Source organism: Poromitra crassiceps (genome assembly GCF_964638095.1).
Source record: "Poromitra crassiceps genome assembly, chromosome: 2".
Taxonomy (NCBI): Eukaryota; Metazoa; Chordata; class Actinopteri; order Beryciformes; family Melamphaidae; genus Poromitra; species Poromitra crassiceps.
In genome coordinates this window covers 95155939-95183510 of record NC_139624.1, presented here as the reverse complement: position 1 = coordinate 95183510, position 27572 = coordinate 95155939, and the positions used below count along the sequence as shown (strand labels likewise).

At 44.4% G+C, this 27572-nt stretch overlaps 1 protein-coding gene across 1 annotated transcript; it reads right to left on the bottom strand.

Moving 5' to 3' along the window:
- Window positions 1-582: 582 nt before the first annotated feature.
- Window positions 583-27456, bottom strand: LOC310793500 (tartrate-resistant acid phosphatase type 5-like). The gene is made up of 6 exons (XM_083655302.1): window positions 27338-27456; window positions 23775-23965; window positions 16854-16981; window positions 12392-12583; window positions 7021-7168; window positions 583-1170 (listed from the first exon to the last, which is right to left on the bottom strand). Exons 1-6 carry the CDS (start codon window positions 27408-27410, stop codon window positions 931-933), a joined length of 972 nt encoding a protein of 323 aa, XP_083511428.1. The 5' UTR covers window positions 27411-27456; the 3' UTR covers window positions 583-930.
- Window positions 27457-27572: the final 116 nt, after the last annotated feature.

The window sequence follows — 27572 nt, the reverse complement described above, 5'->3', positions numbered from 1 at the left end:
AACGGCTGTTTCTGGTAAGTGTTTGTATAGTGTGCACTATTTCCGGTGTGAGTGCAGACAAAACGTATAGTGAAGACAAGAGGAGACGCTCTTCTGCTTCTTTTACAACAGCGCCTGTAGTCAAATTGAATTGTGTTGCATTAGAACAAACTACGGCTGGAATCTGCTGCTTTTAAATCTTTCTTAAATCAAGCAGCAGCCGCTTTTGCCAGAATTCTGGGGATTTAGTCCCCCTTTAAGCCTCAGAAACCAATAGGCTACACTGATTTGATCGACAAAGAAAAGTTTTTCTCCCTTTCAAATGAATTTGTACATTTATTTATACATTAATTCAATTATTGGTGGGTGGGATTTCATGAAAACATTGCAACAGTGACTGTTACAAAGTTCACAGATCATTACATTATGAACAATTCAACAACAGAGAAATATATTTCAAAAATGATTTATTTTATATTGACATGTAATTGCTTCATTGATACAGCACAATAAACATAATTAACTAGTTACTTGTGATTTTTTTTTAACTCATATTTATCATTTAACATTGATTTACAAAATGGTAAAAGTGCATGTGGCTGGTAGAACACCAGTGGCTCACAAATTAAATCTCCCACCTTATTTCTGACCACAAAATAATGTCCTAATATCTTAGGTTGCAGTGGAGTGCAGATATTGTTTATCAGTGAACGTACTGTATGAAAAAGTAGGATAACAAATAAGAGAATGTGCAAAATAGCAGCAGTAGAACTTACTGAGACAAAACAGCAAAATCTATCTCAAGATCTCAAGATGTGGATACAACTGATATGAATACATATTATGTGTATAAAACCACAAAAGTAGTTTAAAGTACAGTACAGTAAAGTTGAAAATACAGTCTACAGAAGGCCACACACTGGATGGATATGGGCAGACAGAAGAAATGGCTCAGACTTTGCGTCTTGGCAGTTGAGCTTGGTAAACACACTTGCCGTCTGTCTGCATGAAGTTGAGGGTCATGAGATGCTCAGTGACCTGGAAGTAAGCCACACCTCCAGACGTTTGATTGACAGGGCTGGAGTAGAGTTGCCAGGATGATGGAACGCTCTGCCTGTGTGTGGTGGAGGGGTCACTGACAACCCCGCTCCCGCTGACCACAAAGGAGCTGCCATCGTCCTCTCTGAGAAACTGTGGTCATTGTAGAGATGAACAGACAGGAGCAAAGGATTTGTCAGGGTATGAATAGCCAATAGGGATGGGCAATATAGCCATATTATCATGGGCAGATTTTGAGTTGTGTTGTTTTGCGATTTGGTGGGTGTTCTGGAAATTGCTCAGAAACAAGGACGTAATTTATGGGGGGGACACAGGGGACATGTCCCCCCCACTTTTTCAGAAGGCAGTATTGGACCCCTGCACTTTTTTCAAAATCCTCTGCCGACAATACCATCTTTCAGAGGATGTAGTAGCAGGTCAATTTCTAAAGCTAGAGTGAAGATACTGGTATCATATGAAACTAGAGGACCTAATCCGACCAAAACAAAAACTGGCATCAAAGTGGTCTGGACCTCTCACCTCAAGATATCTGAATGAGACATGCATCCTCTGAAAGCCCTGGGTCTATATTCTGTGGTTGTAAAGTTTCAAGAGGCTGTGAATATCCTAGAGGTCACAATAGGTCATTTTATACATTGAGGTCAAGTTTTGAAAAATGGTCTCACAATGAAATGGCTACTATTGGGACTAGCATCATCACACATTAAAGGTCCCATTCCGTGCAAAAGCTGTTTTTACTTGTAAATGCATATATACTGCTGTCAGCCCTCCCTGTAATGAGTGGTCACACGCTCAGAACTGCCACAGTTGGATTTGTCCCTATCCAGCGTCCCCCTGCAGTCTCCTCCAAGCCACACCCCCAACCGCTTCGTTTGCCCAGAGGGGAATTGGGACGTCACTAGCTTCCTCCTGCATACTGCGCGGGTCTCTCTCACACAAGCTACCTGCACCATTTAGTCTATAGCCACAAAATTAACACTTCTAGCTGGAGCGACGCCAACTGTACGTGATCCAGCAACTGCAGAGGTGCATTCGGTAAGTCTAGGCATTTTGAGATGTCCTCTTTAGCGTAGTACCGTTAAGTTAACGATAACTCGCAACCTAGCGTGCTGGTCCACAGACGCTAATCTGATTGGCCGCTGGGAGCCTGGGGCGGGCACTCCCTCAGCGGCCAATGGGAACTGTTAGTTCTGAATATATTATAGAAACAGGCCATTCTTGGGAAGCGACGAGATGAGGAAGTGAGAACTCCGTCACAACAAACGGGGTTGCTATATTTTCGACAGATTAATCCAGAATCATGTTTTATGGACCAGAGACACACGTTTTTAACTCATTGAGTGCCAATGACGACTATAGTCGTCAATTCGGATAGTAACGTAGAGTGCCAATGACGACTAAAGTCGTCAATTGCGTTTTTTGACGGTGGGACGTGGATCAAAGCCTGATCCATCTCCTGTGAAAGTATGGTGGATGTTGAATGTGTAAAAGCTATTTTACGGACCCATTAGGTGGCGACAGTGCCCTCCAGATTAGAGAAAGGCGAGGAAAAAAGAGAGAAGAAGTCATGGGGAAACGGAAATCACATCGGTATGCATCGATATGCATGAAGCATAATGTTAGCTGTGCCTGCAGCAGCCAATCTGCTGCCACAATTGAGCCCCTCTGTGTCCGCTGCGATAGCCCATCCGCATGATTAGTTGTGGAGTTGTTATTATTCTCAACTGGAAGCGCTGGGAGCCGGCCGGCCGGCGGAACGCTGTAAAAAAGCTGGATGTAGCGCACTTTTCAGTGCAGAGCAAACTCAGCAGAGAGCCACCAGAGCCACCAGAAACACACCCACGGAGGTGGGGTTTGCAGTTGAGGGGGGGGGGCACGCAGAGCAGCATACAACACCGACCCCAGACAGACCCAGACAGCAGGACAGGATTGGCAAACACAAGCTAGAATATCTGATGCCCACCAGCAGTAAATCAAGACCAGCAAGAAGCTGCAACCAGCAGCGCACGCAGGGGCCAGCGCTGCTGGTTGCAGCTAAAAAATATTATTTTGCCAAACAAAATTCCTTTGTTTTCACTGTTTTATTGAAGGAAATTATTTTTGAGGTGTCACATCAGAAAATATTAGCTTCAGAGTCAGTCATGTGCTTGAAATGCTTCATTTCACAAAAGGCTAATTATCTCAGCTTCTAGTTTGAAACGTCTCTTTTTGGTGAAATCAACCTTCAATCAATCTTCTCCGGCTCATAACTAAAGAACGGAAAATGATATCAATAAACTTTTTTTTGCTGATGATAGAAGAGAGTCTCATCGTTCTTTGGGCGTGTTCGGTGTTTACATAGTAATATCACACAATATTCTGTGGGCCTCGAGAAATCACTGAAAACGCTCTGAAACTCTGGCACTGGGAGCATCCGTTTTCCAAAAGTGGCTGGCACTCAATGAGTTAAGAGGTTACAGCTGCACGAATTGGGACCTTTAATACAATCGGGCTCATTGAATCCACATGACTCTCAGTCATACCCAATTTATGCAATTCCAAGGCCCAATCCCAATTCTTATTTTCCCCCTACCCCTTGTTTTTAAGTGCCCCTCGCTTTTCCCCCTTTCCCTTCAAAATGGAGCCACAAGGGGTAGGGGTTGAAAACAATGACCTAGGAAATGGGACACCACTCATTACATCATCACTTTGCAAAACTGTGATAATAAAGCTATTTCTGGTTCAAACATTGATTGAAGTCTGCAGATTCTCATAGATACACTATTTTGTCATCATATTGCATATTACCAGAAATTAATCAATTCAATTATTGATAACTTAATATTTAAATTATACTATTTCATTAGTTGACTGGTTTTGCTCAGAAGTCACTGGAAAACATGATTATAACATTATAGTAGGCTAGAGCCTATTATAGGATAGTAGCCTATTCAAATTTACATTGATATTGTACATAATATTCTGGTTTTTTACATTTTATTCTGGTGATTGGGTTGCTTCATAATCGGGAGATTAAACTATCCAATGTGGTTTTCGCTGGGTCGGGTGTCCAAATATAAATTATTTTATAGCTCCATAGTCACGTTTCAGTTTTAAATGCTTTTTACATGGACCTGCTTGCAGAATTCAGATGCTGGCTGGCTGTGCTTCTGCGACTGTTCCCAGCTTGGAAGCAGTCGCAAAATAGCTAACCAAAACTTACAAAAATATGCGAATGTCTTCCTTTAATGTCGATACAAAGGATCACTGGGTCGGAATGTTGAAAAAGGCATTTCAAAACTTGATATTTGCAAATATCGCTGTCTCCTCTTCCTGCAGTGCACTGGGCTGGCTGCAGCCGCAAACAGGAAACCTGCCTCGGCTGAGTGAGTGCAGGGAGCCACAGCACGAATTGCGATTCATTTTTTTCCTGAAATGTTGCCACAAAAGAATTCCACACATCCAGAGTTTGTTTGTAACTTTTGGCTCATTTCTGGCTGATTAATAGTGATTTCCTTGTCAGCCCTTGCTTCGAAGTGTGCCCCTGGAAAATCTCTGTTTCGAGGGCTAGTAACCCCTCCCCCTTCACCCTAGGTCTCATGCAAAAAATAATCAGGACACCCTTCCCCTCCACGTCAACGCGCAAAATGGAGGGTTAAGGGCTAAGTGGTAGGGCCAAAGGGGGAATTGGGATTGGGCCCAAGACTCTTTTCGGGACCCCAGTGTGCAGAAATATTCAAATATATACTGCATGCAAAAACCTGCATGGTTTTTGCCAAAATCTGCATGGTATTAACATAAAGGTTGAAGTTGATCTGATGAACGGTTCTCGAGATAAACCGATTACATGCTTTTTGTTCATAACTAAGTAGTGTTTTATATGCTCAATGTGGATAGATATAAATATTTATGAAATGACCTAGCTTCTGAAATATGTAGGCTATAGAGAGTCAAAGTGAACGTCATTTCCTACTTTTCTCCCTGTACCAGCATGTGAAAGATACTGTAACGGGTGGTGAATGGAGCGATACGCTACCTTTTTTATCCCGTTTTAATTGTGCCACGGGAGTATACATGTCATGTTTGACAATGTAAAAGATAACTCTGCAAGTCGAGAAAGTTGCACTATCAATTATAAATCAAAAAGACTACGCACAACCAGTCGTGTAAGTGACATCTCTCCCGCCAGTCCATTGTTGTTGATGGTGTGATGTATAATGTGTGACACGAGATGTAGTTGATTCACAAAACTAAACCTTACGTTTCAGTTTCAGGACAAACTGTGACTTTCTTGACATGCGCATACTTATCTTTTAAATTGACAAAATTGAACATGTCAAGTCAAGTCAAGTCAAGTCAGCTTTATTTATATAGCACATTTCCATACAGCGGCAGCTGGAACCAAAGTGCTTCACAGGTATAGGCAGGTACAAATAAACAGATGAGTGCAAAGTACTAAATAAAATATGACACAATACAAGAAATAATGGCAATTTAAAATGAGGGAGAAGGACTAGAGGCAATAAGACAATAAGACAATAGAACAATAAAACAATAAAACAATAAAAGCAATAAACGGTAAAGCCAGGGACCTATTGAGCCATTGAGGGCTAAGTGGGGGGGAAGGCCAGGGAGAACAGGTGGGTTTTTAGTTGTGATTTAAAAACCTCGAGTGTCTGGGCGGCTCTTACATGGAGGGGGAGGCTGTTCCAGAGCTTGGGAGCAGCAGCCGAGAAGGCTCTGTCCCCCCTAGTTTTCAGCCTGGTTCTGGGCACCACCAGCAGGGACTGGTCTGCTGATCTAAGGGATCTGGAAGGGGTGTGGCGGTGCAGCAGCTCAGAGATGTAGGGAGGGGCCGTTCCGTTTAGTGCTTTAAAAACGGTGAGAGCTAATTTAAAATCAATGCGGAAGCGCACAGGCAGCCAGTGTAATGAGGACAGAACCGGGCTGATGTGCTCACGTTTTTTGGTGCCCGTGAGGAGGCGCGCAGCCGCGTTTTGGACCATCTGGAGGCGGCGGAGCAGGGACTGGTCGATCCCCACATAAAGTGCATTGCAATAGTCTAAGCGGGTGGTAATAAAAGCATGTATCGCCGTCTCCAGGTTTTTCTGGGAGAGATAGTCCCTCGTCTTTGCCAGGAGCCTAAGATGATAAAAACTGCTTTTTACCACAGCGCTGACTTGCTTTTCGAATTTAAAAACACTGTCAAAAATGACTCCAAGGTTTCTTACTGAGGTCGAGAGGTTTGAGCCCAAGGGGCCGAGAGCTTCGACGAGGGGGGCTGGGGGGACCTTGTTAAAGACAATGACCTCAGTTTTCTTTTCGTTTAGGGTCAGGAAATTTTTTGACATCCAGCCCTTTATGTCGGCCAGACAGTCTAGCAGGGGCTGGATTTGAGTTACCCCTATTAGGGGAAGGTAGACCTGGACGTCGTCGGCGTAACAATGGAAGGAGATGTTGTGTTTTGCCATGATCTGACCCAGGGGTAACATGTAGAGCAAAAAGAGGGCGGGGCCCATAATTGATCCTTGGGGGACACCACAGGTGAGGGGGGCCACAGAGGAGAAGAGGTCACCGAGTTGCACAGAGAAGGACCGATTGCTAAGGTAGGATCGGAACCAGTCCAGGGCAACACCCCTGATGCCTACGTGGTGTTCGAGGCGGGCTAAGAGTATTTTGTGGTCCACGGTGTCGAAGGCGGCTGTGAGGTCCAGGAGCAGCAGGATAGGTACATGTGTACCCCGTGGCACAATTCAAACGGGATCAAAAAAGTAACGTCTGTCTCCGTTCACCACCGTTGTATTTTTTCTGACTCTGGTACAGGGAGAAAGGCAGGAAGTGACATTCACTTTGGCTCTCTATGTATTTAGCTTTCGGTTGGGATCTCTGTATAAAAAATGGCGGTAAACACTGTAAATTACATACGGGTGACCGAGTGGCCGGGACTGGATACATGAAAGCACTACTACACATGGTATCATTTAAAAGACTAAGCATACAGACCTGTAGATCGTGATCATGGCCGCTCAGATAGGCAGTGACATTGTATTTCTTCAGCAGTGGCCTCAGTTTGGTCACCAGACATGATGTCGGCCCATGATTGCCGATCGACCAGACAGGATAGTGTCCAGCCACCATGACATAGTCTGACCTGGGACAATTGACATGACATTTCACATTTAAGGAAGATCAGAGTGATTTATGTAATACATGCAAAAGAGTGACTATGTAATACATGCAAAAGTAGAAAAGTACATAAAGTGGTAATCCGCAAGTTCCTGTTTGATTGAGTCTCCACCTTTGGTGCTCATCATGGCTGTGGTGTTTTATGCACTGCACTTCCCAAAGTGTGTCCACTAGCCTACTCTGACTTTTTTCATTCATCGCTAACATTTTGTCTGAATGGAATGTTGCTGTATTATTATTGTTATTATTATTATTATCATACTACTATAATCAATCAGGCATGGTAAGTAACTGATTACATGTGATCAGGTTACTGTAATCAGGATCCAAAAAAATCTTCAAAAAATCTTCTCTTTTTATTAGTTAACACGTTCACTGCCATTGGCGAGTCAACTCGTCAAGCAGAAACCAACGGTTGACTGCCAATGGCGAGTCAACTCGTCAATTATTATTATTTTATTTTTTTTGACGGTGGGACGTTGATCTAACCCTTTTACATCTCCTATATAAATATGGGAGCCACCGAACGTGTACAACCCATTCCACCGACCCACTAAGTGGCGACAGTGCTCTCCAGACTAGAAAAAGCCGAGCCAAAACTGCAGGGGAACGCGCGAGGAAACCATTCTCATACTGTAAAATGGATTGGCGAAAACGCTTTCGCTTTCGCGCATTATCGCGCTGGGAGCTGGCGGTGGGGGATTGCAAATTTGCATAATAGATTATGGGTGCAACACACTTTGAAACACCGGCAGAAAGCCCACAATCGCACGCAGCTTCATTCCAGCTGAGCTCACAACCGAAACGAACGAGCCCCATGCAGACTCGCCCAAAGAGCAGCCGCCAGCAGCCAGGCAGCACAGACAGGCAGAGCCTCGCTTGTACCGCTGCAGCCACGGAGGGAGGAGAACACACACGGAGGGAGGAGTTTGAAGGAGAGGGGGGTTTCCTGCTGCTATGGAGGAAATTACTGTTCAAAACTATTGTTTAGATGTCTGACGTCTTACGCCAAAAATAAATGGTTAACACGTTCACTGCCATTGACGAGATATCTCGGCTTACAAAATCCAACGGTTGACTGCCAATGACGAGATATCTCGGCTTAAAAAAAAAAAAAAAAATTTGACGGTGGGACGTGGATCAACGCCCCCTACGTCTCCTATAAAATTATTGGAGCCACCGAACGTGTACAACCCATTCCACCGACCCACTAAGTGGCGACAGTGCTCTCCAAACTAGAAAAAGCAGAGCCAAAACTGCAGGGGAACGCGCGATGAAACCATTCTTATACTGTAGAATGGATTGGCGAAAACGCTTTCGCTTTCGCGCTGATTGCTGGCGGTGAGGGATTGCAAATTTGCATAATAGATTATGGGTGGAACACACTTTGAAACACGCAGCATAAATAAGACCAGAATCGCAAAAGCTTCATCAAAGCTCTCAACCGAAACCGCAAGAAACGAGCGAGCCCATCCAGACTTGCCCAGCGGCCGCCAGCAGACAGGCACAGCAGCAGCAGCAACAGAAACGAGCTTGTGACACGCCCGCTGCAGCCAAGAAGACACACACACGGAGGGAGGAGTTTGAAGGAGAGGGGTGTTTCCTGCTGTTATGGAGGAAATTACTGTTCAAAACTATTGTTTAGATGTCTGACGTCTTACTGATGCCAAAAATGAATGGTTAAAGTGACTGTTCTATCGAATTTCACAAAAAGCTATTTATCTCAGCTTAAATTTTCAGACGCTGAAACCATGCTGTATTCAAGTGCTAATGCCTACATAACTACTAACTCTACAAACTAACTCTTTTAGACAGAGAAAGCACACATTCTATTAGTTCTTTTTAGATATTTTGTGTTCACAAAATCTTAGCAGAAAAGAATCCTCAGGTCTTGAAAGATGAGCCAGAATCCTCAAAAAAACCCTCTGGCAGAAGCTACCTACAGTAAAAAAAAAAACGGCTGGCAGTGAATGTGTTAAAGTGACTGTTCTATCGAATTTCACAAAAAGCCATTTATCTCAGCTTAAATTTTCAGACGCTGAAACCATGCTGTATTCTACTGCTAATGCCTACATAACTACTAACTCTACAAACTAACTCTTTTAGACAGAGAAGGCACACATTCTATTAGTTCTTTTGAGATAATTTGTGTTCACAAAATCTTAGCAGAAAAGAATCCTCGGCTCTTGAAAGATGAGCCAGAATCCTCAAAAAAAAACCTTGGCAGAAGCTACCTACAGTATTGAAAAAACGGCTGGCAGTGAATGTGTTAAAATTGTCTGTCTGTCGCGGTGTCAGTCACGATTGTGATGTCATCAGTGATGTCACTTGAGCAATTGGTGATGTCATCAGGATGTCACTTGGGCAATTGTAATGTCATCAGTGATGTCACTCGAGCAATTGTTGTGATGTCATCAGTGATGTCACTCGAGCAACTGTGATGCCATCAGTGTCATTTTTTTTTGTTTAACACTTTTTTTTAAATATATATATAAAACATACACAACCATACAGAAATATTCACAGTACAAGACAAACCAGAAACAAATAAATGAGAAACAAAAATACAGTGGAGCAAGTAGAGAGATCATTCAAATCATAGTCATTCAATCAAATGGGATGGAAGGTCCTCCATATAATTAAGAAAGGGCTGCCAGATTTGATAGAAAAGATTGATTTTATTCCTTAATGAGTAGGTTATCTTTTCAAAAGGTAAGCAGCTCTTCACAGCCACATTCCAATTGGCACTGGGAGATCTGACTTCCATTTCATTGCGATACATTTTTTGGCAATGACCAGGAGGATTTCTGTAAACTTGATGGAATGACTATGTGTAAGGTTAGAGTTTGAGAAATTGCCCAAAAGGCATATCTCAGGATCCATTGGAAAAGTTACATTATGAATTGTTGATTATGGCATCACAGACCCCCTGCCAAAAACCTTGTAACTTAATACAATGCAAGGTGGAATGAAGAAAAGTGCCCTCTTCTAGACCACATCTAAAACAGAGGGGTGAGAGATTAGAGTTGAACCCAAGTAGTTTAGAGGGGGTGAAATAAGTCACCCCCTCTTCAGTGTCATTTTTTTAGTTAAAATTGGCTAAGTAGGCTCTGTGGTGTCTGTCTGTCTCTGGCGGTCTCCAGTCTCCAGTCTCCAGAGTCGTGGACAAAAATAATAGCGTGTATTTCATTTATCTAACTACCGTAAATTCCGGACTATAAGGCGCACCGGTATATAAGCCGCAGGAGCAAAATTGACTGTTTTTTACATATATAAGCCGCACCGGACTATAAGCCGCGGGTGTTTTGATGTTTAATTACCATATGCAAGGGTTCGTGCACAGAGAGGAATGTCGGGAAAGAGATGGCTGTTTGGGGAAGCTCCCATTTATTAACATTTCAACAAAAGGTGCTGTCAACAATCAAACCAGGTACCGTAATCCTTGTCTTCATCTTTTAGGTGAAGGTGCAGCGTCAAAAACAGAGTCAGAGTCAAAGTCAAGTCACTAATCCTCGTCTTCCTCTTCTTCCTCCGTACTGAAACCAGCAAAGTCCTCAACTTCAGTGTCGGAAACGAACAGGTTCAGGGTGGCTTCGTCAACCACTCTCCTCTCTCCTTCGTTGTCACTCTCAAAACCAAGGAACTCCTCTTCGTCACTGTCGGTGTCGGAATCGAACAGCCTCTGAAGGCGCCCAGCTGTGCCGGCGTCATCATCACGCAGCAGTCCAGCCTTTCGGAACCCGAATGGAGTTTGTGGTCTTGATGGCTGCTTTCACGGAATCTGTTATATGAGCCCTCATGCTGTCGAGAACGAGCAAAGCTTTTTTTTGGTGAAAGAATCCTCCAGGGCGCTTGACGTAGCACTCATCCAGCCACTCCTTCATGACACTTTCCATCATCCACCCTTTCTTGTTGACTCTGAGGCATATCCCACTGGGAATTTTCTCTTTCGGCATCGTAATCCGCTTAAAAATCACCATTGGCGGCAGCTTTACTCAAGATGCAGAGCAGGCCAGAACACAAGTGAAATTCGTTCTCTCGTGCCCAGTGGTTCTCAATGTGATCGACGATTCACCTTTCTTGTTAACAGTCCGAGTGAGTGGCAGGTCGAACGTCAAAGGCACTTCATCCATATTTATGATCTGCTCCGGTTCGATGGAATATTCCTTGATCTTCCTTTGTGTGAATTCGCCGAAGTTTGTGATTTTCTCCTGGTAGTCGGGGGAGGGAGTTGTTGGCCGAGTGGCCGTTTGCTTACCGTAATTACCATATGTAAGGGGTCACGCACAGAGGGGATTGTCGGGAAAGAGATGGCTGTTTGAGGAAGCTCCCATTTACCGTATTACCGTAACATTTCAACAAAACAACATAACACAACACCACCTTTGTTTATTTTTACAGTGCACACAGTGTCCGCGGTGTGGTGAAAAGAGGGCAAGAGAGGAAATTAAAACAGAAGTGGATTTATAGTTAGAAAGAGTGCTAAAAAAGAGAGATTTTATTTGTATTTTTTTTTTTTTCTGAAAAAATCCATTATATAAGCCGCAGGGCCAAAAAACGGGGAAAAAGCCGTGGCTTATAGTCCGGAATTTACGGTATATCTTTTTTTATCAAGTTTTCTCCCATTTTCTCCCCAACTAGCGGATTACCCGTGGAGCGTATCGGGCTGCACAGCATCACAACTTCGGCAATTAATCTGCGCCCTAGGAATCGAGCACACGATTCCTAGTTTATTGAACTTATTACCTTTCCATGCCCACTGGCCAAAAGGGGGCATGGCAATGGCCGTAGCAAATCACGAAAAGGTGCCTAACTTCCTAATGGATTCATGTAACACCACAAAACCTTGTAGAACAGATGGTGGTGGTACAGTATGCACTCTACCAAGTGCCTGCTAGTTTTCCACTGTTTTGGTCCTTGCTGCAAAACTTCCATTAAAGTTCTAAGTTTTCTCATGCTAGCTACCTCCTTTCTTACCTCTTGCCTTTTTTATTGGACATAGCCAGAAAAACGATGGTCCTTAGCTCCGCCCACTGATGTTTAACTCAATGAATTACATTATTTCTGTCACCAGAGCAGCTCAGTCTCTGAGAAATGTTTCAGTAAAACTACAATCTGCCATAAATGGACAGCTGAGTGAAATCAGATCACACTGTGATCTGATTTTCTGTGATCATCGCAGGTTCACCTGCTGCGTGTCAGTGTGGAGCTGATCCATCCCCACTGTTGGTGGGCTGCTCTGGGATCCTCAGGTCCTTTAGGCTGGATTTGGTCATAGGTATTTCCACACAACAACACTGTGTCAATCATGAGGATGGCCACTGACACGTTAGTGTGTGGAACAGTGAATGACAGCTTGTAGTAGAGATCTGGATAATTCCTAGAAAGACAAAACAGAAACGACGTAAGGACAATATAGTCAACTTCCATTTCCACATGTTAGTTTGCCTCACTGATCATTTATCTCCACCCACAGAGGAGAATGTATCAACCCAATCGCCAGAATAAAATGTCAACAATGTACGTTTCTGCAATCCACGGATATGTGCTATCTCAATGTAAATTTTAAACAAAATGGCTTAATTTGAAAACCTCAGAATCAGAATCACTTTTATTGCCACAATATGCAAGTTACATAATGGAATTTGTCTTAGTGTCTGTATGCAGCGTAGCGGTCATGTCAATATACAGAGATAAAGAAGTAGGAAAGATAACTAAAAGACAATCACAACGTTGCAAGTGCAATTCGAATATATATACAATATGTACATGAGTGGAGGAGTGTTCAGTGTTAAATATGAATTTACATTGAATTTACATTGAATTTACAGTCCAAGTTAAATAGGCGTTAACAGGCAGCGAATTTACATGAATTTACAGTCCAAGTTTATGCCAACGTTTTGGGAGTTTTGCCCATTTCCCAAAAGTACAGTATACTGTACAGTGAGCTACAGTCATCCAGTTAGTTAGTATCGCCAATAAATTGGGGGAAATGGTACAGCCGTTCAAAATCACCAAAAACACACATTTCTAACAGCGCCAAAAAGCTCTATGTACAGGTTGTGACTCGGGTATTCACCACGCGGTGAAATAATAATCCATAGTTACGTGAAATGTCATTTTCTTAGTAAATCCCCACACCGAGTTACTTCCATGTTTGCCTGTACACAGCACTTCCGCTGTATGCAGCGCATGTGCTGTACGCCTGGCGGCCATTGCGCTCCTCGATTGGGCTGAAATTTGTATGGAGGTGTGTTATCATCCGGGGAAGGACATGGGCAGGTTGGAAATCCCTGGAAAATCATTCAAACCACCTGGAAAACACCTCACGCCCACACCCCAGTTTGGATTGGGCTGAGATTTTGCATGGTGGGGGGTAATGATCTGGGGAAGGTCATGGACGTCATCAAGACCTGGAACCAGTTGGAAAATCCTGGAAAACACCTCACGCCCACACCCCAGTTTGGATTGGGCTGAGATTTTGCATGGTGGGGGGTAATGATCTGGGGAAGGTCATGGGCAGGTCATCAAGTCCTGGAACCACCTGGAAAGTCCTGGAAAATCCTTGAAAACACCTTGAAAACACCTCACGCCCCAGTTTGGATTGGGCTAACATTTTGCATGGCAGGGGTTACTGATCTGGGGAAGGTCATGGGCATGTCATCCAGTCCTGGAGCCACCTGAAAAGTCCTGGAAAATCCTTGAAAACACCTCACGCCCACACCCCAGTTTGGATTGGGCGGCAATGTGGCATGGCGGGGGGTAATGGTCTGGGGAAGGTCATGGGCATGTCATCAAGTCCTTGAACCACCTGGAAAGTCCTGGAAAAAACCTGGAAAACACCTCACGGCCACACCCCAGGACAGATTGAACTGAACTTTTGATGTTGGAGGGTTACGATCCGGGGAAGGTCATGGGCCCATCATCAAGTCCTGGAACCACCTGGAAAGTCCTGGAAAAAAGCTGGAAAACACCTCACACCCACACTCCAGGTTGGATTGGGATGAAATTTTGCATGGCGAGGGGTTATGATCCGGGGAAGGACATAGGCAGGTTGTGTACTCTTGGAAACCATCTGCACACCGCCATAATTTCGGGTCAAGCAAAAGGCGCAGTTGTATTGCATTGTCTTGCATTGAGAGAATATCCGCGCTTCAGCTGACTTGCTTTGTGCCTATTTGACCCGGGCAACGCTGTGTACATTGCTAGTATTTTGATAAAAGCTTACTTAAGTGGTTCATCATTCACTGATGACGTCACAATGTCACAATGCGTATGCAATGATGATGTCACAATGCCTATGACATCATCAGTGCCTATGACATCAGCAGCGATGTCATAAGATGATTTTGCTCTTATGACCTCACCTATGACATCATCAGTGGAACAAAAATGGAAACAGAGAACAGACAGAGATTGCCCACTTTCCCCTTTTATATATAGATTATCCGTATTATCTATTTTTAAGTATCATACATGGCTACGTGCTTATTTTTTGACAAATTCAGTGTTCAGCTCGGCTGTTGTTCTATTGGCTCTGTGGTTGTCCTAAAGTTATAATCCATAAGATTTCAGTTTTGTTCTCTTGGGTGACACCTATGGCGATGAGTGGTAATTGTAGGTGAGAGCCAAACAGTGTTGCATAGTGACATTAGTCAGTTTGTTCGGCCATAGTAACCACCCATAATGCTAGCAGAGACCGGAGTAAAGCTTGTTATCCTACTTCACACAAGAGTTGTCGGGAACGTACAGTAACCTACAGAGTGAGTCTATTGTGATAGCCCCGCCCACCCTGTGTCACCACAGAGGCACAGACACCAAGTTCATAAATGCTGCAATACTACAAATGCAAAGGCTTCCATCAGTGTGCCATAGGCTCAATAACCATTGTGTTAACTCACTATCAGATAGTGACAGACATTTATTTAGATGAAAATCTTTGAGATTATAAATTTAACTGTGTACTTTCTACAAGGCTGTTTAACAGAGTAAGTATACCAGCTCAGTGGCCTTGTGGTTTGAGTGTCCGCCCTGAGACTGGGAGGTTGTGAGTTCGATCCCCGGCCGAGTCATACCAAAGACTATAAAAATGGGACCCATTGCCTCCCTGCTTGGCACTCAGCATCAAAGGGTTGGAATTGGGGGGTTAGATCACCAAATGATTCCAGAGCTGCTGCTTACCGATCCCCCAGGGGATGGGTCAAATGCAGAGAACAAATTTCGCACACTCAGGTGTGTGACAATCGTTGGGACTTTACCTTTATAGCTTGAGTGCATGTCTTCACCACACCCTTATATTCTTAAAACAACATTTAACTTTAAAATTACAACTACATTTAGTTATTTTCTTCACAGAAAATAATGAAATGCTGATACTGTATAGATTTTTAACTCATTGAAGGACGAGTATGTTCGTCAATTCGTTTAGTAACGTAGAGTGCCAAGGACGAGTATGTTCGTCAATTGCGTTTTTTGACGGTGGGACGTGGATCAAAGCCAGATCCATCTCCTGTGAAAGTATGGTGGATGTTGAATGTGTAAAAGCTATTTTAGGGACCCATTAGGTGGCGACAGTGCTCTCCAGATTAGAGAAAGGCGAGGAAAAAAGAGAGAAGAAGTCATGGGGAAACGGAAATCGCATCGATATGCATGAAGCATAACGTTAGCTGTGCCTGTGAACAGCAGTCAATCTGCTGCCACAATTGAGCCCCTCCGTCTCCGCTGCGATAGCCCCTCCATATGATTTAGTTGCCGACACCAGCGTCTTTCTGAAAAGTTACATTATTCTCAGCTGGGAGCCGGCGACAGGCTGTGAAAAAGCGGGGTGCAGCGCACTTTTCAGTGCAGAGCAAACGCAGCAGAGCCCCAGAGACACTCCCACGGAGGAGGAGGAGGGGGGTGGGGCACGCAGGGCACTACAGCATACAACCATTGACAGTAAACACAGACCCAGACAGCAGGCTTGATGCACAGAGACAGGCAAACAAGCTAGAATATCTGATGCCCACCAGCAGTAAATCAAGACCAGCAAGAAGGTGTAGGGTCTGCGCACGCAGGGGCCAGCGCTGCTGGTTGCAGCTAAAAAATATTATTTGGCCAAACAAAATTCCTTTGTTTTCACTGTTTTATTGAAGAAAATTATTTTTGAGGTGTCATTACATCAGAAAATATTAGCTTCAGAGTCAATGATGTGCTTGAAATGCTTCATTTCACAAAAGGCTGAATATCTCAGATTCTAAATTGAAACGTGTGTTTTTGCTGAAAGCCACCTATCTTCTCCGGCTGATAACTAAAGAACGGAAAATGATATCAATAAACTTTTTTTTGCAGATGATAGAAGAGAGTCTCATCGTTCTTTGTGCGTGTTCGGTGTTTACATAGTAATATCACACAATATTCTGTGGGCCTCGAGAAATCACTGAAAACGCTCTGAAACTCTGGCACTGGGAGCGTCCGTTCTCCAAAAGTGGCTGGCACTCAATGAGTTAAGCTTTCTTACACCCCTTAAACCCAAGAAGGCCTTGCGACCCCACATAAAGCTCTGCCGACTCCTAGTGGGGTGTATACTATGAAATTAATTGTGCCATCAAGATGTGTGTCCTCCACTACTGGATCCTACAGAAAACAGGTCTATCTTGTTTAATGTTTACCATCGGCGGGATCTGTTAGAGTAGGCGATCTGAGCAGAGATGTTGCCCCTGTGGTCATGGTTTCCACCAACCAGGTACCATGGGATGTCCAGGAGTGAGGGTTGGGAGAAGACATCCTCAAAGGTATACTGTCAACAGGAACCCCTTTGTTATTAGTGATTAAGGCTCGTAATGGAAAGATTCAATAAGCATTCTATTGTTTTTGCTCACTTTTTCCCCCTTTTTATAGCTGCAGTCCATGAAACCCCTGTTACTGATTTGACTGCTCATCAAGAATGTAAGAGTTATGCTGCATTTGTATCCCATTGGGAATAACAACCCAATCGCCAGAATAAAATGTCGGCATGGTACATTTCTGCAATCCACAGATACTATGTAGCCTACAAACAAAACGGCAGTTAATTTGAAAACCTCGCTGCCTTTCCAACATTAAACACAAATATTTACCACCTGGAAGCCGAGGTGAAGAGTATTTTTGAGCAGGAAGCTGGTATTTACCATTTTTTTGATGGGATGTAAATGCAGCATTGGAACTTTCTAACGGAAGAGGGCATACTGTATGCCGCACTGCTGACAAGCACAAATGGCCCATGGGGTTAGAAATTGTTTGTTGTTCGCCTGTGCCCTCCCTCCTATCCCAACCTGTCTGTCTGTCTGCCTGTCTGACAGCATTGCATGGCAACATTATATTTTCTGACGCACATTAAGGTTCTCTCTTGCACTCACAGCACTGCAAACACAGAAACAAATGACACTTTGTTGCACAGTCTGCAAAGACAACTGTTTGCAAGATTAGCAGTCACACCACATGCAGTAGGCTACTGTAGGTTAGCAGTCACACCATGCAGTACTGTAGGCGATGTGTTACCAGTCACACCACATGCAGTAGGCTACTGTAGGTTAGCAGTCACACCATGCAGTACTGTAGGTGATGTGTTACCAGTCACACCACATGCGGTACTGTAGGTTAGCAGTCACACCACATGCAGTACTGTAGGTGATGTGTTACCAGTCACACCATGCAGTACTGTGGGTGATGTGTTACCAGTCACACCACATGCAGTACTGTGGGTGATGTGTTACCAGTCACACCACATGCAGTACTGTAGGTGATGTGTTACCAGTCACACCACATGCAGTACTGTAGGTGATGTGTTACCAGTCACACCATGCAGTACTGTGGGTGATGTGTTACCAGTCACACCACATGCAGTACTGTGGGTGATGTGTTACCAGTCACACCACATGCAGTACTGTGGGTGATGTGTTACCAGTCACACCACATTAAGGTGACCAGATTTCCCAAATGAAAATCGGGGACATTTTGTGGTCTGCTAGGGGGGCCCAGGGGGGGCTATGCCCCCCCGGCTTTTAGAAAATTGTGTACATTTTACAGTAAAATGTATAAATCTGGTGCACTTTGAGAGCAAAAGTAAGAGGCTAGATCTATGAAGAACTTTGTGATTTTGAAACAATTGAAAAAGAAGCAGTGGTTACTAATGGTTACTAGTTATCTGGCACATTTTACCACAAATTAGACAGCCTTGGTATGGGAAATAGGCTACTGGTGTATTGTGTAGAGTGGCAGGAACATAGAGAGGGACAACTTCTCTCTTTGACCTCACCAACTGGTGGATAATTTATTTCCACAAAACAAAAACATTACAGTAGTGATTTATTACCCCAGTAAACACTTTCCTTGAGTTTAGGGTGTCGCTCACCAGTTTCAAGTATTCAATGGCCACATGACCATATTAACTGCTAATTTAATATTAAATGCTGACAAAATAATTTAAAAAATCATGTTAATACTAAAAGGCAATTTTAATGATTAAAATTGTAATCTAGAGATAAATATGACCTATTGTGTTAATTTAAACCAGGGGTTATCAAAGTTTTGATGGCTGAAGGCCAATTTAGGGAACAGTAGGCTAATGACTAGATAACAATGATCCATCGCCAATCATGTTAAAAATTTACATTTTTTTCAATGGAGTTTGGTGTACATAAAAACGTTACTGACTTCTCTGCAAAAACGTTTTGAGTTAGTTACTGCACTTACTTACCAGATAGCTTTACTGTACTTTTAACTATTCAAAACAACTGGGATGGATAACCCGCTGAATGGGGTCCGGTAAACAAGGACGGTAGCAAAAGCAGCAAGCAGACGCCGCCTCTCGTTCGCCACCTCTGGGGCTTCAGTTGCGGGCGGCTGGGTCCTGGGAAAACCACGGCACGGGCAGAGGGAGAACATCTACTCTGTGATCTACTCTGTCACACACAGGCAGCACTTTGCACAACGTGCACAAGCACAACGACAGGCTTTTGTGGTGCCGCAAATGCTCTGTTATCGAGTTTCTTGCCAGTATTATTATTTGACTTTGTGGCCAAAATCGGGGACATTTTCGGGGACAGCTCCAGCCGGGGACAGAGCACTGAAATCGGGGACTGTCCCCGAAAATCGGGGACGTCTGGTCACCCTACACCACATGCAGTACTGTAGGTGATGTGTTACCAGTCACACCAGATGCAGTACTGTAGGTGATGTGTTACCAGTCACACCACATGCAGTACTGTGGGTGATGTGTTACCAGTCACACCACATGCAGTACTGTGGGTGATGTGTTACCAGTCACACCACATTAAGGTGACCAGATTTCCCAAATGAAAATCGGGGACATTTTGTGGTCTGCTAGGGGGGCCCAGGGGGGGCTATGCCCCCCCGGCTTTTAGAAAATTGTGTACATTTTACAGTAAAATGTATAAATCTGGTGCACTTTGAGAGCAAAAGTAAGAGGCTAGATCTATGAAGAACTTTGTGATTTTGAAACAATTGAAAAAGAAGCAGTGGTTACTAATGGTTACTAGTTATCTGGCACATTTTACCACAAATTAGACAGCCTTGGTATGGGAAATAGGCTACTGGTGTATTGTGTAGAGTGGCAGGAACATAGAGAGGGACAACTTCTCTCTTTGACCTCACCAACTGGTGGATAATTTATTTCCACAAAACAAAAACATTACAGTAGTGATTTATTACCCCAGTAAACACTTTCCTTGAGTTTAGGGTGTCGCTCACCAGTTTCAAGTATTCAATGGCCACATGACCATATTAACTGCTAATTTAATATTAAATGCTGACAAAATAATTTAAAAAATCATGTTAATACTAAAAGGCAATTTTAATGATTAAAATTGTAATCTAGAGATAAATATGACCTATTGTGTTAATTTAAACCAGGGGTTATCAAAGTTTTGATGGCTGAAGGCCAATTTAGGGAACAGTAGGCTAATGACTAGATAACAATGATCCATCGCCAATCATGTTAAAAATTGACATTTTTTTCAATGGAGTTTGGTGTACATAAAAACGTTACTGACTTCTCTGCAAAAACGTTTTGAGTTAGTTACTGCACTTACTTACCAGATAGCTTTACTGTACTTTTAACTATTCAAAACAACTGGGATGGATAACCCGCTGAATGGGGTCCGGTAAACAAGGACGGTAGCAAAAGCAGCAAGCAGACGCCGCCTCTCGTTCGCCACCTCTGGGGCTTCAGTTGCGGGCGGCTGGGTCCTGGGAAAACCACGGCACGGGCAGAGGGAGAACATCTACTCTGTGATCTACTCTGTCACACACAGGCAGCACTTTGCACAACGTGCACAAGCACAACGACAGGCTTTTGTGGTGCCGCAAATGCTCTGTTATCGAGTTTCTTGCCAGTATTATTATTTGACTTTGTGGCCAAAATCGGGGACATTTTCGGGGACAGCTCCAGCCGGGGACAGAGCACTGAAATCGGGGACTGTCCCCGAAAATCGGGGACGTCTGGTCACCCTACACCACATGCAGTACTGTAGGTGATGTGTTACCAGTCAGACCACATGCAGTACTGTAGGTTAGCAGTCACACCACATGCAGTACTGTAGGTTAGCAGTCACACCACATGCAGTACTGTAGGTTAGCAGTCACACCACATGCAGTACTGTAGGTTAGCAGTCACACCACATGCAGTACTGTAGGTTAGCAGTCACACCACATGCAGTACTGTAGGTTAGCAGTCACACCACATGCAGTACTGTAGGTTAGCAGTCACACCACATGCAGTACTGTATGTTAGCAGTCACACCACATGCAGTACTGTATGTTAGCAGTCACACCACATGCAGTACTGTATGTTAGCAGTCACACCACATGCAGTACTGTATGTTAGCAGTCACACCACATGCAGTACTGTAGGTTAGCAGTCACACCACATGCAGTACTGTATGTTAGCAGTCACACCACATGCAGTAGGGGAGAGTGGGGTGAGTTGTGCCAGGGGGGAAGTTGTGCCACCCCTTGTATCTAGAAAACCATAGAAGAAATTGCTCATGTGACCACACATTTTTGAAGAGGCATCCATTTTACTCACTCTGCAAAGAAGGGAGGCAGATGGCACAAGAGCTAAGCACATTTAAGTTCAAAATGGTGGGCATGGGGTGATTTGTGCCAAAAGGCCTGGGTTAAGTTGTGCCAGTGCAGTTGCAGTTGATTTAGTGAAAGTTTATTTCATTTTGTTCTTAAATGTTTAAATATACCTTGTTGAAGAATATTGCAGTATTGGCAAGTGTAGCCTGGCTCTGTGATAGTTGATTTTGTTCATTTTGAACATAATTTTTATTTCTGAAAATGTTAAATATGTAGGTCAAATATGCTGCTACCGTTTAGCCTTGTTTAACCCTGTTATAGTACACTGGACTTTAGTGTTATCTTTATTTTGTCTTGCTTTGATATAGCATTACAGTATATGAGATGAAAATGTTCTGTTTTACTTCAGTAATCAATGGCACAATTTACCCCAACGTATTCTCTCCAAAGGCACAACTTACCCCACACCGGGGGCAAGTTGTGCCAAGAGACCACCTTTTTAAGAATAGCCATATTTTTTTAAAGGGCCCATATTTTGCTAATATAATTTATTATTATTTTATTGTTGGCCTCCAGTAGAGTAACTTATTGCATCATTCATAGTTTAAAAAAATCAGTTTATCTTGTACTGGCTCTCACTGCCCCCTTCAGTTCAGCCTCTGTCTGAAACGCTCTGTTTTAGGTCCTGTCCCTTTAAGAACCCCCACCCTCCGAAATACTCAAGGCGGGCAGCGGGGTGAAAGTTTGTTTGCGCAAACCTCTGCCCAGACAGAGGACCCGGACCCATGTTGAGAACCACTGCAAACAAAAACAGCAGAGAGGGAGAGAGGGAGAGAGAGAGAGAGGGAGGGAGAGAGGGGGAGACGGAGGGGACGCTGTGTTTGGCTGGAGCAAACACAGCGTCCTCACTCCTCACAGCCTCTCAAAGTCGAGGAGTGACGATTTTTTTGGTGTGCCGTTTTCCTCCAGGCAGCCTGACGCTGATTTCCCCCCTCTAAACAGAGCTCGATTTAAGTTGTTATTTCAGTCTTTTTCAAAATTATTTTTTCATTTTGTAGTAGTAATGGTGCATATTTATCGATACAAGCAGTGTTTTTATTCCAACATGAACCAATAGTATGTTTAATACTAGATTGAAATGCGGCAGTCTACTGGAATGTCAGAACAGGGAAGGGAGGGGCAGGGCGCTCGCGCCGCGGGCCGGGCTAAGCTTGGCAAAGTTGGCATCACCATGGTAACAAGTCCTACCTGACGTCACTAGAACTATGGTTCTCGCACAAAATCGGCATAAATCCATGTCATCTCGTCTACGAGAGTTCATGGGCGAGAGGGGGGGTTCATGGGGGTAACATTAAAACACTTTCACATATTTATTTGAAGCTTAGCCCATGTTTAATATGACCATCCAAGATTGTAACAACATATATATGATACAAAATTAAGAAATGCATAATATGGCCCCTTTAACAGTTTATTTAAGATCCAAAGGGAGTGTTCCCAGTGGTGCACAACATCCTGAAATATATTTACATATTGTAGTTTGAGGCATTACTGTCATGCCCTGACTTTAAAGACACCTCAAGTAAAAAGTGGCACAACTCACCCCACTCTCCCCTACTGTAGGTTAGCAGTCACACCACATGCAGTACTGTAGGTTAGCAGTCACACCACATGCAGTACTGTATGTTAGCAGTCACACCACATGCAGTAGGCTACTGTAGGGGATGTGTTAGCAGTCACACCACTTGCAGTACTGTAGGTTAGCAGTCACACCACATGCAGTACTGTAGGTGATGTGTTAGCAGTCACACCACATGCAGTACTGTAGGTGATTTGTTAGCAGTCACACCACATGCAGTACTGTAGGTTAGCAGTCACACCACATGCAGTACTGTAGGTGATTTGTTAGCAGTCACACCACATGCAGTAGCCTACTGTAGGTGATTAGTAGTCACCACATGCAGTAGTACTGTAGGTGATGTGTTAGCAGTCACACCACATTCAGTAATGTAGGTGATGTGTTCATTTTTAACAAAGGGGACACCCCCATACCACCCACCCTGCCCCCACACCACCAACACACCCAACACCTCCCAAAGGACCTTGTTGCAGGACGCCTTAAGCATAACTGACATTTCTAATTCTACAATGACACTTTATCCTGTTCTCCTTCTCCTCTTCCTGCCACAATTGCCTTTTTATAACTGTGTATTGAAGGGATAGTTCACACACCATAGTTTTGATGGTATAAACTTTACCTGTATTTATGTAACTGTAGCAGCTGAGCGCTGTGCGGTCGGGGCAATTTAATTTTGGCAGGTTAACAAGCGGGATGCATTCTAGTCATTTTACTAACGAGGGGGATGGCATCCACCGCATATCGCCTCCTGACATGTGATGCGAGTCCTACAAGTGTGACTCACCCTCCCATCCCACAGCCCCAGGTGTCACATGATAAGAACTTCATAAACCAAAGGTCATTCTGTCCTAACTTTGCGGTGTGAGCTAACCTTGAAGCGGGGGTCGTCCACGTCCTTGACACCGCTAAAATAGAAGTGGTCGCCCAGGCTGAGGACAAAGTCTAGTCCCACAGTCTGGGCCAGCCGTGCAGTCTCTGCGGCCACGGCCTGCTCGTGGAGGGTGGAATAGGGAGGCAGAGGAAGGCCGCCCCAGTCAGCCAGAACGGCAAAACGCAGCGCTGCTGTGGAGATCCAAAAACACAAGGCTCCACTGTCAGTTACCCTCTCTCTCATACTTTTATTTTGTATGTTTCTGCCGACTTCAGTGCAGTCAGTTTCCAACAGAGAAACCTGCACGCTGTACACATCAGACCTATACTTTTAACATTTTTAACACTTTTCTGAAGTTTTCGAGGTTGATTGTAGGACAAAGTTGAAAATCGGCTCCAAATCAACATGGTCCATGAGAAACCTGCCTATAATGGTTTCGACCATGTGCCATCATGACCAAGTCTGCAGGTCTTCATTCCAGCCCTCGTTCGGGTATGATAAACAAATTGATTGTGAATTTGCTGTGAATTCTAATTGACTATGCTTGTTTGGCATTTTCTTGCCTAGATTTCTTTTATTCTTTATCTTTGTTCCCCCCCCCCCCCACCATGTTCGAAATAAAATCTAAAATCTAAATAAAAAATAAGTGAAAAAAACGTTGGCCTTTTGGCTCAGCTTGCCCCAGTACACTGCATTTTACCCCACAACTACCATTACAAAACTGACACACACTCAGACTCGCAGTTGTGCAGGGTTCCCACACCTTATAAAACAAATTCAAGTAAGTTTTAAGGACTTTCCAGGCCCAATTCCCACAAATTGAAGGACCTAACACGGCATACAGTAGTTATGGATCAAACTACAACACTTAGATTTTTTTATAATGAGAATTACCAGGCTTTACAGAAGCTCACAGACCATTAACTCATTGAGTGCCAAGGACAACCGCGCTGGAAGTGGGGAGCTGCCGGGGCTGCAGCCCCCCCTGGTGGCGGCCTCAGCCCCTGCACCTTCCTGACGCAGCCCCCCCCAGCAGCCCCACCCTCATTTGGCAAAACTTCAGTGACTGTCACAGGCATCTCTCTCTCTCTCTCTCTCTCTCCCCCCTCATTTCCCCGTGGGTGCTCTGCTCTGGGCTCTAGGCTGTGGCTGGGCGGGGTCGAGTCTCTTTACATTGATTTGATAGCAAACTCCACCCACCCGAGGCCCGCTGGCGGCCCTGGGTTACAAAACGAGTTGATCAAAACATAGCCCAATCTGATTGGCTGCATGAGTCAGTGCACTCTATGTGACCCTGCTGACGTAGTGAGTAAACACACTTGTGCATTGAGCGGTATCAGAGAGAGAGTGACAGACTGACACATCTCAACACAAGTAGCCAAAACAAAATGAGGAGATTTTTGATCACAAAACCTAGTGCGTTTTCCACCACCACCAGTGCAACCGTGACGAGTAGCCTACGACTTCCAGTTCCAGGTGAGGTGTAGTGGTGTATGTTATAATGTTGGTTAAAACTTTTGATGTCTCAATCAATGTGTCTGTGTGGGTCGGTCGCTGATGCTGACGCTGTTCATGTTCTATGTTGCTGAGATGAGTGTGGTTTACAGCATGCTTCGGTCGCTTGTTCCTATTCTGTCGAACTGAAGTGGTGTGTGAAGTGTGTGTGTGTGTGTGTGTGTGTGTGTGTGTGTAGGTCGCTGTTAAATCTCCTATGGTGCGTTTGCGTCACTACAGCTTTATCGCTTTATCGGGGGATGGGTTGGGCGACGGGCATGCGCAAGCATGGGCACGCACTGGCACAGACAGAAATCGGCACCCCTGATTCCATTCAAGTTTTAAGACAATGTGCATTAGGCTACAAGTGCCAACTTCACGCAGCATGCTCGCACAAGGCCGCGCCGCGCAGCGCACTTTGCGTGTGCTCGCACCTCGCACGTGCACGCGCACGCACCTCACACGTGCACGCGCAAAGTGCTCGGCGCGGCGCGCTTCGTCCGAGTATATGCTTCAGACCCCCTCGTGGGAGATAGCTTCCCGCGCGCCTGGCCAAGGACGTCGATCGACGTCAAAGTAAATAGTGACGTAGAGTGCCAAGGACGTCGATCGACGTCAAATATGTTTTTTGACGGTGGGACGTGGATCAAAGCCTCCTTTATCTCCTGTACAAATATTGTAGCTATTGGATGTGTATAACCTATTTTACAGACATTAGGTGGCGACAGTGCTCTCCAGATTAGAGAAAGTTGAGGCAAAAACAGAGAAGAAGTCGTTGGGGAAACGGAAATCGCATTGCATCCGTATGCATCGATATGCATGAAGCATAACGTTAGCTGTGCCTGCAGCAGCCAACCTGCTCCCACAATTGAGCTCCTCCGTGTCCGCTGCGACAGCCCATCCGCATGATCAGCCGTGGAGTTGTTATTATTCTCAACTGGAAGCATGGGCACCGGTGACAAACACACGCGGAACGCTGTAAAAAAGCTGGATGTAGCACACCCTTCACTGTGCACAGCAAACGCAGCAGAAAGCCACCAGACACACTCCTACGGAGGAGGGGTTTGCAGTTGAGGGGTGGGGGGGGGGCACGCAGAGCAGCACACAACACTGACCCAGACAGAAGGACAGGATTGGCAAACGCAAGCCAGAATATCCGATGCCCACCAGCAGCAAATCAAGACCAGCAAGAAGCTGCAACCAGCAGCGCACGCAGGGGCCAGCGCTGCTGGTTGCAGCTAAAAAATATTATTCTGCCAAACAAAATTCCCTGGCCTTCACTGTTTTATTGAAGGAAATTATTTTTGAGGTGTGACTACATCAGAAAATTAGCTTCAGAGTCAGTGATGTGCTTGAAATGTTTAATTTCACAAAAGGCTCATTATCTCAGCTTCTAGAAAAAAACAGCTGTTTTTGGTTAAATCAAGCTATCTTCTCCGGCTGATAACTAAAGAACGGAAAATTATATCAATAAACCTGTTTTTGCTGATGATAGAAGAGAGTCTCATCGTTCTTTTTGCGTGTTCGGTGTTTACATAGTAATATCACACAATATTCTGTGGGCCTCGAGACATCACTGAAAAAAGCTCTGAAACTGGCACTGGGAGCGTCCGTTCTCCAAAAGTGGCTGGCACTCAATGAGTTAAAGAGAGAGAGGCTTGGATGTGTGTGTGAACACTTCTCAACTCTGCTGTTACGTGTTAAGTACAAAAATTTAATAAAAAACTTCAATTTATATTCTTGCACAAAATATATAAATTTAAGCACTTTCAATGACCCATTTACCATCAATGACCCATGCTATTTTCAAAAACTTTCAAGACCTTGTTTTTCTCTCAAATTCAAACTTTCAAGGAGCCGTGGGAACTCTGTAAGACCTGCTGAAAAATGCCTACTTTATTCTACTTTACTATGATGAAATCACAATATGGTGTTTTGATCGGGCACACTTTGTGATCACGATTCATTTTGTGTTTGGTTGTTCAGATACAAAGCATGGCTCATCTCACCCAGAGGCTCAACTTACTTACCCCTTCCTCCCCTATCAGGTGCAGCCTGCTGTTCAGTACCTTGTTCCAGTGGTCGACAGAGGTGCCATGAGGTCTGGAAGCAGCACCACCACACCAAACTCAACCTGCCCATGACTCAAGTTCTTCGCCTGCTGAAGAAACACTTGTTACCAGGCTCACACACCGACAGCTGCAGCGCTTTAGTTTTGCAGTTTTTCAAAAAGAAGGAAGCTGCCGTGTGGCTGTGCTACTCTACCACTTCCTGTAACAGGTCACGCCAGATAAACAGCTCATC

What these genes read in the sequence shown, in the direction of transcription:
- LOC310793500 (XM_083655302.1), bottom strand. Translation starts at nt 27,410, where the DNA reads ATGGGCAGGTTGAGTTTGGTGTGGTGGTGCTGCTTCCAGACCTCATGG. An exon ending in TGGACGACCCCCGCTTCAAG is followed by an intron (nt 16,982 to 23,774) that starts GTTAGCTCACAC and finishes TCCTGTTGACAG; the next exon opens with TATACCTTTGAGGATGTCTT. An exon ending in TCCACACTGACACGCAGCAG is followed by an intron (nt 7,169 to 12,391) that starts GTGAACCTGCGA and finishes CAATTGTCCCAG; the next exon opens with GTCAGACTATGTCATGGTGG.